This window comes from Malania oleifera, chromosome 6 (assembly GCF_029873635.1).
Source record: "Malania oleifera isolate guangnan ecotype guangnan chromosome 6, ASM2987363v1, whole genome shotgun sequence".
In the NCBI taxonomy this organism is placed as follows: domain Eukaryota; kingdom Viridiplantae; phylum Streptophyta; class Magnoliopsida; order Santalales; family Ximeniaceae; genus Malania; species Malania oleifera.
Genome location: NC_080422.1, coordinates 98,648,673 through 98,664,462, shown reverse-complemented (window position 1 = coordinate 98,664,462; position 15,790 = coordinate 98,648,673). Strand labels below are relative to the sequence as shown.

The following is a 15,790-nucleotide window of genomic DNA, read 5'->3' as shown; positions in this document are numbered from 1 at the left end:
AATGTTCCTATCCAAGTTTCAATTCACAAGACCTTCTGACCAATCTCTTAAATTTTGATTTTGACTCAAATTTCAAAACTCCAAAAGTACAGAAATTTTGATTTCAATGTCAATTTTGATTTCAATTTGAAAAAATAACGGAAATCAACAGTAAAGCATGGAATTTTTTTATGAATCTTTAGAAATGGTTAATAGACGTAATAATATAAGTTTTAGGACTAATATATTACAAGTTAAATACATCTATGTTGTGTATGAGATGGAAAAATTGTAATATAATTTGTGTATCAAACATATTTATAAGATAATGAGCATTAAACATATTTAATTAATACAAATGAAATTCCTAAATCATTGAAATATTATTTATTATACAAATAGTGATAATTTAGACATGAATGATAGATAAAAAATGTTGTTGTAAGTTTACTTTTTCATATAATTTGAAAAGCCCTTTAATAATCTTTTATGTTTCAATAAAAAAATAAAATAAATGAAAAGAGAAATTTCACTTCGCTCCTAAATCTCTCATTTGAATTTCAAGGAAGTTTCGTTCTATAGTAAAAAATTTGACAAGTTTCTCTAAAATTTCGAGATTTCAATAAATTTAGGATGATTTGTTGAAATTTTGACTGAAATTATGTAAAACAGAAATCAACTGCTATTTTGATTTTGAGGGCGACGAAAATCGGAAATTTTGATGGAAATTTCGACAATTTACTGTAAATTTAAGACCATGCTTTTGACCATATGCGATGATCCTACCTAGTAGTGCAACTTGTAATGGTTCCTCATGGACTTACTTCACAAAGTTCCTACCCTATGGTTTAATTTGCAGGTGCTTTTGATCATCTACGAATCAACAATATTTCTACTAGTAGTCCGTCTTCTAACAGGTCATTTGGACTTACTGCACAATGTTTTCTACTCTATAGTTTGATTTGCAGGTCCTTTGCAATGTTCATGCCAATGGTCCAACTCATAACAACTCCTTTAGACTTACTGTGCAATGTTTATATCCCATGGTTTGACTCATTGTGGCTCAGTTGTTATGTGACTTGTAACAACTCCTTTTGGGCTTACCTTGTGATGTCCCTATCCTAATGCTTAGCTCGAACATGGCAATCTAGGTGTTTCTATTTCTTCTTTTATTTTTAATTTAATTTTCTTGGTTTTTTTTAAATAGAGCCAAATTTTCAAGAAGGTGATTATTTCGAAAAGGACCCACTTGATAGTGGTGGATGATGATGGTGATGGCACAAATAAAGGAACAAAGTTTGTTGTACACCAACCCATAATTGACAACTTCTCCGATGACTGGGACTTGCCTTATCATCCTTCTAGTCTTAAGAAATGGTGGAAAGATGATCATCCTTCTATTGTCCTCCCATCATTGAGAAGCTTTTTGTACCAAGCTTTTTACTAAACTATTCCATTGGATAAAACCCAAAAAAGCATGCTTGCATACAAGTTTTCACTTCGGAGGAGAATTCTTTTACATCCCTCTTTGCTGGGAGTGGTCAGAGGATGTTCTATCTCAGCAGAAGGATCTTCTTAACAAAGATCACTTTCTAGACACTATTTATGCCTCCTTTTTACAATATGGACGTGCTGCAAGCATCATTCATGCTTTCATTTCTGTCTAGAGACTAATTCATTGCATAATGTTGCAAGGGAAGCCTCTATTTCTTTTTGGGATTTGAGCATGCCCTGTAGTCTTCTGATTAATAGGTATTTTTATGACAAGGTTGTTTCATCTGCAACGAAACTTACAGGTAGCGACAGAAAAGGGAAATCGTACTCCCCCTTATAGTTGCCATACTGCCTACCATTGTCTTTTGGATTGAGTCTGTCTTACTAAATGGGAACAATTTTGTTTTAGAGCTCAAGCATGTACTGTATTCCTTCTAAGAGATTGAATTGAAGTCTTGCCTTCCCAAAACCCATTCAGAGTTTTCCTTCTTGTACCGACGACAGAGAGTGGTCTCACAAGGTGCACGAAGCACTTGAGGACTTGGACATGTTCAACAGTGATCTATGTGAGGCATATTTTGCAACCTTTTTGTCTTGCTGGTTGTGTGCTTTTGTGCTCCCAATGAAGGATCTAGGCTACATTTATCCTGGAACCTTCAAGGTTGCTTCTTCAATGGCGAGCAGGCTCAGCTTCTTTTAGGATCTTTTCCCTCTCACTATATTTATAACAGACTTTGTCAGTATTTTAGTGCACACATCCGTTCTAACCATAACTTTCCTAAGGCTTTGATGATCAAATTTGAGGGAGATGTGTCTGTAAGATTGTTTACTCACGCTACGGCTTGAGCGTTGTCCAGTCCAGTAAGTGAATTATATTGCATGCCTCATCATCAACTAAGGATCAGAACAAAATGTTTACTGCCGGTGGTCAGTTATCTCAAATTAAGTGCATTTTATTGCCCCATGCTCCAGCTTCTTAACCCTTTGTATAGAATATCACCATGTTGTGGAGCCTTCCAGTCCACATAGCTTCAGCATACAATGTGGTTTTTACTAGGTTACTTCAAAACTAATTATTCAGCATTATTTCAGTTCTTCAGGACATGTCTTCAATATTAGACAATGTACTCATTTTTTATTCTTGGGCAAGTTTTTGTGCTTGGAGCTTGGACCACTTCTTGTAACACTGAATGGTGATCTCAAAACATTTTTAAGAACCTTCAGCGAAAGCTCCTGAAGGAGCAATGAACAACAAAGAAGGGGACTGAAATTTCTCTCTAAGCAATGGAGGAATCTGACTATGATTGCCCTTTATGAAGGTAAACAAGAACAAAATTCTTCACATTCAGCCTTCAGCCACATTAGTTTCTGTTAAAATGTCAACCTAGAATATCTTTGTAAATAAAACAAATTAGGAAAGTGAGTAATTAGTGAGTAATTATGGGGGATTTGATTTCATTTAATAGAAAATTATTTCCTTGATTAGAATAGGTTATTGTATTATATATTGGATTGTACGAAGGAACAAAATATATGAAAGAAATATTTTTTCCAATCTTTTCTTCTTTCATGGTATCAGAGCTAGGGTTTCTTAAACCCAGCTAAAACAATGGCTGACAGCAGAGACTCTATCTCCTCTGCAAACATCACCGGTGATTCAGAGGTTACGTCCGGTGGGAGTACGAATGATAACACAGTTTTTCCATTCTCACTGGAAAAATTAAACGGAAAAAATTTCTGTGAATGGGCTTAGTCCATTAAACTAGTAATCGAGGGAAAAGGAAAACTTGGTTACCTTACCGGTGAGCGAAGGAAACCTGATCCATCCGACGCCATCGCCTTGCAAAGATGGAGGTCCGAAAATTCCATGGTCACGGCTTGGCTCGTCAATTCAATGCAACCATCAATCGGAAAAATTTATTTGTTTTTGCCGACGGCGAAGGAGGTCTGGGAAGCCGTACGTGAGACGTACTCCGATGGCGAAAGTTACTCTCAAATCTTCGACATCAAGACCCGATTGTGGCAGATGAGGCAAGGCGAGAGAGGGGTTACCGAGTATTTCATGGAGATGAGTCATCTCTGGCAGGAGCTCGATCTGAGCATTGACGAAGAGTGGGAGTGCTCCGGCGATAGCACGCGATACCGAAGGAGGCTCGAAAACGAGAGGGTCTTTGAATTTCTTGCCGGCCTGAATCGAGAGCTCGACGACGTGAGGGGACGGATCCTTGGCCGGCACCCTCTCCCTTCAACTCGAGAAGTTTTCGCAGAGGTCAGGCGTGAGGAGAACAGGAGACGGGTAATGTTGCGACCCCAAAATGATTCCGCTGGGCTGGACCCGGCTGCACGTGGATCTGCCCAAAAATTAGATGGGCCGCACACCGGGCCGGACGCATCAGCCCTTACATTAAAAGGCCCAGGAGGACCTAGTCAACGGCCACAAAGAGGAAAAATGTGGTGTGAACATTGTCGAAAAATAGGTCATTCAAAAAATACCTGCTGGGAGATTCATGGAAAACCGGCAGACTGGAAACCGAGACAATACCACAAAAATCGTGGGTACCAGGCCAACACTGGCGGGTCAAATGAAAGATCACAAGGAGAGAACAATGATACCCCATCCAGCAGTGTATTTAGTCCTGAACAGTTGGATCAGTTATATAAGATGTTTTCATCAATGCAAACCTCGGGTCAGTCTTCCTCTGGTTCTCTGGCTCATCGAGGTAATCATCTGACGGCTTTAAAAACCACATCTTGTTACAAATGTCCTTGGATAATTGATCATATGACTGGGTCATATCAATATTTTTCATCCTATTCCCCATATGCCGGGAATTTGAAGGTAAAAATTGCAGATGGATCTCTCTCACCAGTTGCTGGAAAAGGAAGTATTCGCATATCTGATTCCTTAACTTTACAATCAGTCTTACATGTCCCCAAGTTATCCTGCAATTTGTTATCTATCAGTCAGTTAACAAAAGACTCAAATTGTTTCGCTAAATTTGTTTCCTCCCATTGTGTTTTTCAGGACCTATCATCGGGGAAGACGATTGGCACTGCTAAAGCATATGAGGGACTCTACTACTTTGAGGAGGCAAGTTTGAGTGAATTATGTAATACTGCAATTTGTGATTCTGCATCTACCTCTAAAAATAGTGAACTTTTGTTATGGCATTCACGGATGGGTCATCCCAATTTTCAATATTTAAAACGTTTGTTTCCTTCTCTCTGTTCAAATAAAATGGCTTTTGAGTTTCAATGCGAAGTATGTGAGCTTGCTAAACATCGTCGTACTTCGTTTCCATCATCCATATACAAACCATCTCGCCCATTTGCAATGTTTCACAGTGATGTATGGGGTCCCTCACGTTCCCTAAATCGCACCAATACAAAATGGTTTGTGACCTTTATCGATGATCATACTCGTCTTTGTTGGGTCTACTTACTGAAAGACAAAACTGAAGTCCGTTCCATTTTTATCAATTTTCATACCATGATTCATACACAGTTCCAGACTCATATTCAAATCCTACGTACTGATAATGGTACGGAATATTTCAATACCATCCTGGGAAATTATCTTTGAGATCATGGGATTGTTCATCAAAGTTCGTGTGTAGAAACCCCTCAACAAAATGGGGTTGCTGAACGAAAAAATAGACATATACTTGAAGTCGCCCGGGCTTTAATGTTTACCACCCACATGAAACATTATTTTTGGGGCGATGCCATCTTAACAGCCACACATCTCATTAATCGAATGCCAAGTCGAGTACTCTCATTTATCACTCCTCTACAGAAATTTCAGGAATACTTTCCTAACTCTCGTCTCCCTTCCAGTCTCCCACTGAAAATTTTTGGCTGTACTGCATTTGTCCATGTCCATGCACACCATCGCGATAAATTGGATCCTCGTGCCATTAAATGTGTTTTCATTGGTTATTCACCTACCCAAAAAGGCTACAAATGCTATGACCCGGTCTCAAAACGATTGTTCGTTAGTCTTGATGTCACCTTTTTTGAAACCACTCCTTATTTCTCAACGCCCTCTCTTCAGGGGGAGAAATGGAGGAGTGAAGATCAGTTCTTTGATCCTTTTACTATTGAATCTGAATCTGCAGTTACTCTAGTTACTTCATTCTCTGACCCGTCTATTGACCCGCCTATTGAGTCTTCCATTACAGTACTTCCTGGTCTGCCAAACACAACTGAACACTTACCCTCAGGGGGAGATGCAGGAGAACAAAACAATGCAGACATACTGGTTTACTCAAGAAAGCCGAAAACAAAGGAGAAGGAGAACCTCATATCTGAAGCACCAAGATCGTTGGACCCGGTGATGGCTCCGAATAATCATGATCTGGTAATTGAGCCTTCTTCTGACAATCCTGCACCTGATGATATCAATCTACCTATTGCAATCAGAAAACAAACCAGGTCATGTACTCAATATCCTTGGTCGAAATACATGTCTTATAAAAGCTTGTCTACAGGATATCGTGCATTTGTCTCTAATCTGGACAGGACGAAAGTACCAAAAAACATTCAGGAAGCTCTAGAAATAAAAGAATGGAGAGAGGCAGTCTTGGAAGAAATGCGAGCCTTAGAAAAAAATGGAACTTGGAAGTTGACAGATCTACCAAAAGGGAAGAAGCCAGTAGGTTGTAAATGGGTTTTCACAGTGAAATGTAAATCTGATGGAACAGTTGAAAGATATAAAGCCAGACTTGTTGCAAAAGGCTTTACACAGACCTACGGCATTGACTATACTGAGACATTTGCACCAGTGGCAAACTTAAATACAGTTCGGGTTCTCTTATCCCTGGCAGCCAATTTAGATTGGCCACTACAACAGCTTGATATCAAAAATGCTTTCTTAAATGGAGAATTAGAAGAGGAAGTTTACATGACTATACCACCAGGATTCAGTAGAACAGGTGAAGAAAACAGAGTGTGCAAACTAAAGAAATCGTTATATGGCCTCAAACAATCTCCAAGAGCGTGGTTCGACAGATTCGCAAAGGTACTAAAGAATCAAGGGTATCAACAAGGGCAATCAGACCATACACTATTCTTCCAACAGTCTGAAGGAGGTAAGAAAACAATTCTAATAGTGTATGTTGATGATATAATTCTTACTGGTGATGATACTGTAGAAATGGAGAGATTGAAGAAGGTTCTGGCTACTGAATTTGAGGTTAAAGACTTGGGACAGATGCGGTATTTCCTGGGAATGGAAGTGGCAAGAACAAAAAAGGGGATTAGTGTTTCGCAGAGAAAGTATGTTACTGACCTCCTAGTTGACACTGGCATGCTAGGGTGTAAACCCAGCGAAACCCCTATAGAAATAGTAAAGAGGGTTGAAGATTGTGGAAAACCAGTAGAAAAGGAGAGGTATCAGAGATTGGTTGGCAAACTGATCTACCTATCACATACTCGACCAGATATTGCATTTGCAGTTAGTGTAGTAAGCCAACACATGCACTCACCAAAGGAAGTTCACTTCAATGCCGTATACAAGATCCTTAGATACCTCAAGGGATCCCCAGGAAGAGGACTCTTCTTCAAGAAATGTGAGAGCAAGGAAATAGAGATCTTTACAGATGCAGATTGGGCAGGATCAGTGGAAGATAGAAGGTCCACCACAGGATATTGTACATTTGTCTAGGGAAATCTCGTGACTTGGAGAAGCAAAAAACAGAATGTGGTGGCTCGTAGTAGTGCTGAAGCTGAATTCAGGGCAATCGCTCAAGGGATTTGTGAAGGATTGTGGTTACGAAAACTATTGGAGGAATTACGAGTACCGGTGAACCTTCCTATCAAACTCTACAGTGACAATAAGGCAGCTATTAGCATCTCTCTTAACCCAGTCCAACATGACAGGACTAAACATGTGGAGGTAGACAGACACTTCATCAAGGAAAAAATTGAAGGAGGAGTTATATGTATGACGTATGTACCAACCAAGGAACAAACTGCAGATATTCTCACTAAAGGCTTGGGACGACAGAATTTTGAAGATCTTATTAACAAGTTGGAGATGATTAATATTTATGATCCAACTTGAGGGGGAGTGTTAAAATGTCAACCTAGAATATCTTTGTAAATAAAACAAATTAGGAAAGTGAGTAATTAGTGAGTAATTATGGGGGATTTGATTTCATTTAATAGAAAATTATTTCCTTGATTAGAATAGGTTATTGTATTATATATTGGATTGTACGAAGGAACAAAATATATGAAAGAAATATTTTTTCCAATCTTTTCTTCTTTCAGTTTCTCCTAAACAGCCTCCTATATTCACTACTACCCTCCGTCCTGTTATCAACGAGGATACCACTAAAGTAAGGAGTGAGCAATCATATTAGGCGATTTGGCCACGACGACAAGGTGATTACTCCTAACAGTGATATCATGACTGCACTTGGCAGTGTCCCTAGTTCCATAAACCAATTAAATGAGTGGTAAGATTTTTATTGCTTTGTTTATTCCCTTTATATTTTTATTTCTTTGTTCCCTATTTTTTTTTTTTTTAATTTGTTTTCTAGTTGACAGCATGCCCAAATTGATGCAAATATTCAAGCTGAACTTAGAGGTTCACTTAACACGAAACCTCTAGTGAGAAGTTTGTTTTGAGTCCAGATGCAGTTGATTTGGCGCTTCATTCACCGATAAGGACAGAATTGCTAGTGATAGCTTTATGGAAGCAGCCGCAAACAATTGGGTAGAAAAGGGAGAACTACCATCTATTGCCCCATCATCAAGTCCAACTCCTTAAGTAGAAACTTCCATTTTCTGAGCAAACAATGTGATTTTTGAGGCTGATCGTCTAGCTGCTCTAACCACTAATTAACTAAGCACGTTTGGTTTTAGAACCCAATAATCCATTGACCATATTCTTTGACATACGCCTCCAATCGGGCCAAAATTATCCATCCAATTACCCATTTCTCATTCTGCGTAACATTGTTCTAGATATTTATTTTCTTTTTTCTTTTCTTCTTCCCTTCGAAACATCTTTGAATTGTTCCCATGAACACTGATCTAAAACACATTAATTTGCCATCAAGAATCAATCTCATCATCAGGCTTATTGCCCACCTCACTATTCATGAGCACGCTTAAAGTACAGGACAACATCTAAACAGCCGCTAAACTCTTGATTCCCACATCCAATCTTTTATCCTATACCATACCCCTTTACAAACTAAAACTGCAGTTAAAAACCTCCAAAACCCTAATTTCCTCAGTGTGCACATCTACAGTGTCAAAGCACAGTTAGACCGATAACTTAAGTCTGTCCTACATCAAACATAAATTTGAAACTAAGTTTATTGGATCAATTAGCAGCTAAAGGTGTTTTTGAGTCCAGAGGCTATCAGTATATTGAGAAGAATGAAGCAATTTCAAGGTATATTCGGTACTGGATAAGTGTACATATGCAGATGACAAAAGTTCAGGTCTTCTCAGAAATATATGGCCCTGATCATAACTCAAACAATAAATGGGAGAGTTACATGTGCAGTCTCAACAGGAATTACAGGCCGTCTAGAAACAAAATTCAATATTATCAAATTTGTCTAAAAAGTGTCAAAATCAAAGATCTGTGCAATAAGGTTTCGAGTCAATTGAGTTTATCTTCCAAATCCAAAGTTCTAATATCCAGAGCATGATTTGCTCAGTCAAGAAATTAGGATCAGCTATCATTCTTTGGTTTCTCATTACCAACAATGGAAGCTTTTTTGCTGCGGTAGTGCTGCCATCTATATCAATGCTGCAACAAAACCATAATCCCACAATCTAAACTACAATTACAATGAGAAAATAGTGACTTAAGATTCTACGGGTTTTTTTTCCAGAGAGCATAATTTGGACACGGCATCATCATGAGGAGTCTGGTTCTTAAGTAAGAAGCACTGAGGTTTGTGCAAGTGTAAAAGGAGATGATTTTGGAAGAAGCAAAAAAGACTTCTCAAGGAAGAACTATAACAATCCACTTCAAGCCTAGAAGTTAAAGCAAGAGAAGGATCATAGGAAATACATGAAACCGCACCTACAAGAACAAGATTAGCAAGATAATGGATATGCACCGCAGTAAATTGTGGGTTTATCTATCTATTAATTATATCCATATAATATGACCGATTCTTGCTGATGAAAACAGTAAAAACTTGCAAGACCATCCAATAAACAGCCAATGTGCATGCATGTAAGGAATATGAACGTTCCAAGTTCCTGCCACTGACAATAAATTTGAAGCATTACACTTCAAAATAAAATATCTTCAAGAAAAATATCAATGAAGCCAAACTGAGATCACTGCGATGAAATAACTTTGACATGAACCATCCAGTTATTCAGATATAGGACTTGAAATATGAACAGGAAATTTTTTTTTTTTTTTTTGTCTGTTTGTGCAAGTAGGTTTCATTTATTTATTTATTTATTGGGTAGGGAGGAAGGGGGGATCACCTCTGTTGTGCTGGAAAATAGTAAAGTAGACGACCTTTATGACACCGAGAGCGACGCAGTGTCTCTTCAAGGCTTTCATTTTCATGCAATTTCATTCCCTTGTAAACTGCTCAAGTGATGATCAGTATTAACTAAGTGGCATAATATTACAAATAGATGGAAATAAACATGTCACGGTTAACAGAAGAAAATATAATTTTTGAACAAACAATCAGACGCACCAAGAAGATTATCGGTGACTTGGTTGATATTCTCCAAGCTTACTTTTGTTCACATGCTAATTTTCAAATTGTTGGCCTAAGCATTGCACCACATAAGATTTGGAGTCTGAAATTGGGACTCAGATCGAACATGGAATAGCTTCCACAAGCCTTAACTTGGCTTGACAATCCATGTAATTACATTATTTTATTTGGTTCTAATATCTCAGTTTAATCAGCCAATTAATATAAAATAAAAAAAATCCATCTCTATGAAGTTTAAAGAATACAGTTTTGCCCTTACCTTTGATCCAAGTGTGTCTTCCTTCTATTCCTTTTTTTTTTTTTATCTTTTTTCAAAAATACAAGTGTGGGGTAGCAAATAAGTTGGAGAGTATAATGAGACAGATTCTCTCATCAAGAATGGGTGAGAAGGAAAAGAAAACAACACTACATTAGCTTAATAAAGAACTCCAATACAACACCCCTTAAAGAGCCTGCACTATAAGCCAAAGAAAAGCCAAGAATCAAACTCTGTCTTGAATAAACCTGCCTTAAAAACTCTTCCTTGAAAAAATTCTAGCATTTCTCTCCAACCAAATTCCCCACAACACACAGTGAGCACATCTCCACAACCTTTCAGCATCCTCACCTTTTCCCAAAACCAGCAAAAGAAATAACCAACAGATCTTCCACTCATTTTTAACACACCTACATTCCTCCAAGAACTTCAAAAAGAGAATTCCACAAACTCCAAGTAAAAAAAAATGAATAAACAAATGAGACACTATCATACGGACTATTTCCACACATGAGAACTTTAATGACTACCAGCCAAACAAAAGCTTTTATCTCAAAAGAAACTTTAGCTTCCCAAACACGGGTAGAGAAGAATGTCATTTTAATCTTAGCAACATGAGAAAAGAATATTTATAAGAGTAATCACCGAAAAGTCCAGAGATCAAACTCTACCATCACTTGTACTGGATATATGGCAACCCTCTTCCACGGTTCCACCTCACTATCATTCAAAATCCTTCTAGAAAGAAAGTCCCAAGAAATAGAATCCCTCTCAACAAAAAGAAATGGACAGTTGGGAGGTTATTCGTAAGTCCTAAGATGAGCAGGGATTTAGTCTTGGTAATTTGTTGTCTAAAAAAATTTCTACAATGAGTACGTGGTTAAGCCTAATTCCCTTAGACATAGTTATTGTTAAAGCTTCAATACATTATTGGCCACAACCTAACAGCTGGAGTTTTTAGGTGAAGTGGTAACCTGACATAGTACCAAAGCTGGTCACCAGGACGTCTTAGGTTCTAATCTTGTTGCCCATGTTTATTGTAAGATGTTTAAACATTATTATATTCCTTGTAATGAGTGTTATTTATCGTGTGTTTATCTCTCCACATGTCATCAGGCTGCATGTGCAGGAGTGTGTTAAAGCTTGATATATATTGTTGGCCTACAACCTAACAACTTAAGCTTTTTGGTAAAGTAGTAGTCTAACATGTACTAAGAATAAATTCGATCTGCAACCAAATGAGTAGGACATTAGTTAAGAGTTTTGCATGAAAGACTTTGTAAATTCATTTGACAAGTATCTCCATTTCTTTTCCTTGCATTAAATTTGAAAATTGGGAGATGGCTGTCAAGTTCATCTAGGAGGTTGCTTAGACTGGAAAGCTTTGTTTTTCCATTGCATTTACATCTCTTTTTTGTGTAACCTCGTGTCCTGGAGCACCTATATCTTCCTTCTAATCATTAATAATAATGTTATTCGCTAGGACTTTCATTCTAACTCTACCTATGATGCACTTAATATCCTAATTTTTTCACACGCGGCCGGTCCCAAGCTCGGGTAAAAAGGACGGTTACGTTAGGTAGCTGACAGCCAGCGTAAAATTTGTCAAATCACTATAATATGAATCATTACCAAATATTTGCCGGGGTGTCCCCTATGAGCGACACGTTGCACTTATACCACCCGAGTGCAGCGAAAAGTGGGCGAGGGTGGGCTAGGTCGTCATCCCAAAGCAACGCGTGGTGCCGGTGCTTGAGTACGATGTCAAATATGCGAGGTTTCTTGCATCATTCTGGACGTGGGCAGGTAAAGACGTTAGTTCAGAAAACTAGGATTAGATTAGCAACTTGGAATATAGAGACACTTACGGGTAAAAGCATGAAAATTGTGGATACAATGATCAAAAGAAGAATTAATATAATTTGTCTGCAAGAAACTAAGTGGGTGGGGGAGAAAGTTAGAGAAATTGATAAATCAAGATTTAAACTTTGGTAGACTAGAAAATACTAACATAAGAATGGAGTAGGAATTATTATAGACAAAAACTTAAAAGATAGTGTTGTGGATGTAAATAAAGTAAGGGATAAAATTATAAAAATCAATATGGTATTAGGACAAGAGATAATAAATATCATTAGTGCTTATGCTCCTCAAGTCGGCTTAGCAAAAATATTAAGAGACAATTTTGGGAAGATATGGATTGTATTATACAAGGCATACCAAGGACTGATAAAATATTTACAGGAGGAGATTTGAATAGACACGTTGGAAGGGATAATAAAAATTATGAGAGGGTACATAAAGGATATGGATATGGAGACAAAAATGAGCCTGGTGAGATGATCTTAGACTTCGCTATGTCATATGATTTTAATATAATGAATACTTGCTTTGAGAAGAGAGAAGAACACTTAGTAACCTTTAAAAGTGGACAAAATAGAAGTTGTTGACTTTTTGAGTCTGATCCCTATTTTGATTATGACAAACCACAACATCTCCTTGTGTGCTTAGTGTTTGCACAAGCTCCCTTTGATAGCAGAGATGATGATGAAATATGAAAGCCCTGAAAAAGCAACTAAAAGAAAATATTCCATGGCGTATTCCAGGGGAGCAAAGCTTGAAGACTCTGATTTTAAGTTGTAATAGTAATTAGGGTCTATTTGTGTAAGCATGCAAATTGATTTAAATTGAAGCTCTACTAAGACCATAGATTCACCTTAGGAACCCCAAATTAAAGGAAAACCATTTATACTTAAAGTTAAACATTTTCACAAAAGGTTTAACATGCTTTTGAAATCAAAGACTTAGCCAAACACTCATTTTTGTTAAGGCCAGCTGACCAACCTATAAGGCCCGGTCGACCAGAGTGTTTCTTAAGGCAAAAATGAGTTTTTCATATAAGGCTAGTCGACCAGCCTCCCACAATTATATTTGAGCCAGTTGACCGACAAGGGCATAAGGGCCAAATTGTAAATCTAAACTTGCCCGGCAGACCGGCCAAGTTTAAGTAGTGCTGTCCCAGTAGACCGGACTGAACAAGTGGGCAACTTTATAAGTGCCCAGTCGACCAGCCTCTTGAAGGTTTAATTGGCCCAGTCTATCGGCATTGTTCATCCGGAAGACCGGATCTTGAGCCCGGCAGGCCGTTTCTCACGAATTGGGAAATCGCCTTAAGGCCAGTCGACCAAACCTCTCGGGATTTCAAAATTTTGGGCATATAATGGTCCGAAAATTCAACATATAATAATATTTTAATGCCCAACGGTCATATAACGGCCATATTCTGAAAAAGCCTATAAGTACTTGGCCAATCTCTTTTGAAATGCTAGAAAATACATTGAAAGTTATATTGTTAATTCTTTGATTCTTTCTCATATTTTCTACTCCATTTCAAAGATCAAATACAATTTCCCATATTCTTTCTTTTGAAAAATCTTGTTGGGAAAATCTTGGGGTTATAGCACGTAAGCTTTGAGCACATATAACTTATATATACTTGCTTGAGAAGCTTCTTGCCCTTGAGATTTCAAAGATCAAATTTCTCCCACACACTTTGTTTTGAAAAATATTTTTGGAGCAATTTGTAAGGAATTCTTGGAAAAGGCTTGAGCTTATATTCAAGTTCATATATTTAACTTGAAAGCCTTTTTATTTTATTTGGTGTTTATCTCAAAGATTAAACTCTCCTATACACTTCATCATTGAATATTGTTTGTGGAGAAAATCTTTGAGTAAATCAAGAGTGTTTTGAGCAATATATTCTTTCATTTATTTTTTCTTGAAAAGTCTCTTGTATTTTGATTTTATAAAAGGTTTATCTTGAAAGAAAAATATCTTTCATACTCAGATTTTATTTGAAAAAATATTTTGAGAGGAAAACCAAACTCTACAGAGCTTCATTTTATAAATCATTTAAGAGTGCATCTAGTTTTTAAACGTGCACATCTATGCTTGTTTAAGAAGCTTTATCTTGTACGAAGAATTTATTTTTATCATCCCTACAGTTCGAGTAGTGAACCGGGTTCCAGGCGTGGAGTATCGCCTGACAAGGAGGGCTCCATCCTATAATGGGTGTGTCAAACATGTGATCGCCTGAAGAGGGGGACTCCACCCTATAAGGAGATTTGTAAACAATTTCTACTTCACCCGGTTAAATAAGCAGGGTTAGTGGAATCCTTGGGGGGTTTGCCCAAGGCGAGGACATAGGCAGGTGTAGCTGAACCTCATTAAATATCGGTGTCACTCTCTCCTTCATATCTCATTTACATTACCGCACTTTAAATTCTTGCAAGTATATGTTTATCTATCAATTGTTGTAATTTATTTACATACACGCATCTTACTTTGATTGGGATATAGTTGGGTGAAACATGTAAATTATCCGCAAAAGTTTTTAAAATTCCAATTCAACCCCCCCCCCCCCCCTCTTTTGACTACACCATTCCCCCTAGAAGTCAAATAGATTTTTTTTTTCAACTAGGAGGACAAATATTTTATCATGCAAGGATTGTAAAGTTATTCTAGGTGAAAGCCTAACCACACAACATAATGTCTTAGTGTTAGATATATGTATTAAAAAATGGAAGAAAAATGATAAAATAAACCAGTGTAAGAGAACTAGATGGTGGAACCTAAAAGGAGAAAATATAATAAAATTTAAAGATAAAATGATCAAAGAAGGGGATTGGACTATAGAGGATGGGATAGATACAAATACTCTTTGGAGTAGATTAAAAATATAGCAAAAGAAATTTGAGGTGAATCAAGGGGAAGATTCTCAAATAGCAAAGAAAGTTGGTGGTGGGATAAAGATGTACAAAAAGCCATAAAGACAAAAATAATTTGATATAAAACGTGACAAAACTGTAGAAACAGGGATAACTTTGAAAAGTATAAGGAGGCTAGAAAAGATGCAAAAAAGGCTGTTAGTGAAGCTAAATATAGATCATTTAATAGTTTGTATGATAGATCAGATACAAAAGAAGGGGAAAGAGATATATTTAAACTTGTCAAAGCTAGAGAAAGAAAGATTAAGGACTTAGGAAGTGTAAAATGTATAAAAAGTGAGGATGGTATTGTCTTGGTTAAGGACGAAGACATTAAAGAAAGATGGCAAAGTTACTTTAGTAAGTTGTTTAATGAAAACAAAATAGAATGCTTAAACTTAGAATTGTCAAATGATGAAAAGACTAAAAATATGAGATTTATTCGCAAAATAAGAGTTAACGAAGTTAAGTTTGCGCTAAAAAAGATGAAAAATGGGAAAGTTATGGGACCAGATAACATCCCAATTGAAGTTTGGAAATGCTTAGGTGATAACGGAATTATATGGTTAACTAATTTATTT

General features: G+C 37.2%; 1 protein-coding gene across 4 annotated transcripts in view; it reads right to left on the bottom strand.

Annotated features, from left to right (window-relative positions):
* LOC131157673 (uncharacterized) overlaps nt 1-15,790 on the bottom strand; it is a 109,821-nt gene that overhangs the window by 48,113 nt on the left and 45,918 nt on the right. For all 4 annotated transcript variants that reach the window (XR_009137305.1, XM_058112002.1, XM_058112003.1 and 1 more), the window contains one exon: nt 9,943-10,048. Coding sequence is in view for 3 of the 4 variants with exons in the window: in XM_058112002.1 (XP_057967985.1) it covers nt 9,943-10,048 (106 nt within the window). In the remaining variant the exon portion in view is untranslated. The remainder of the gene's footprint in view (nt 1-9,942; nt 10,049-15,790) is intronic.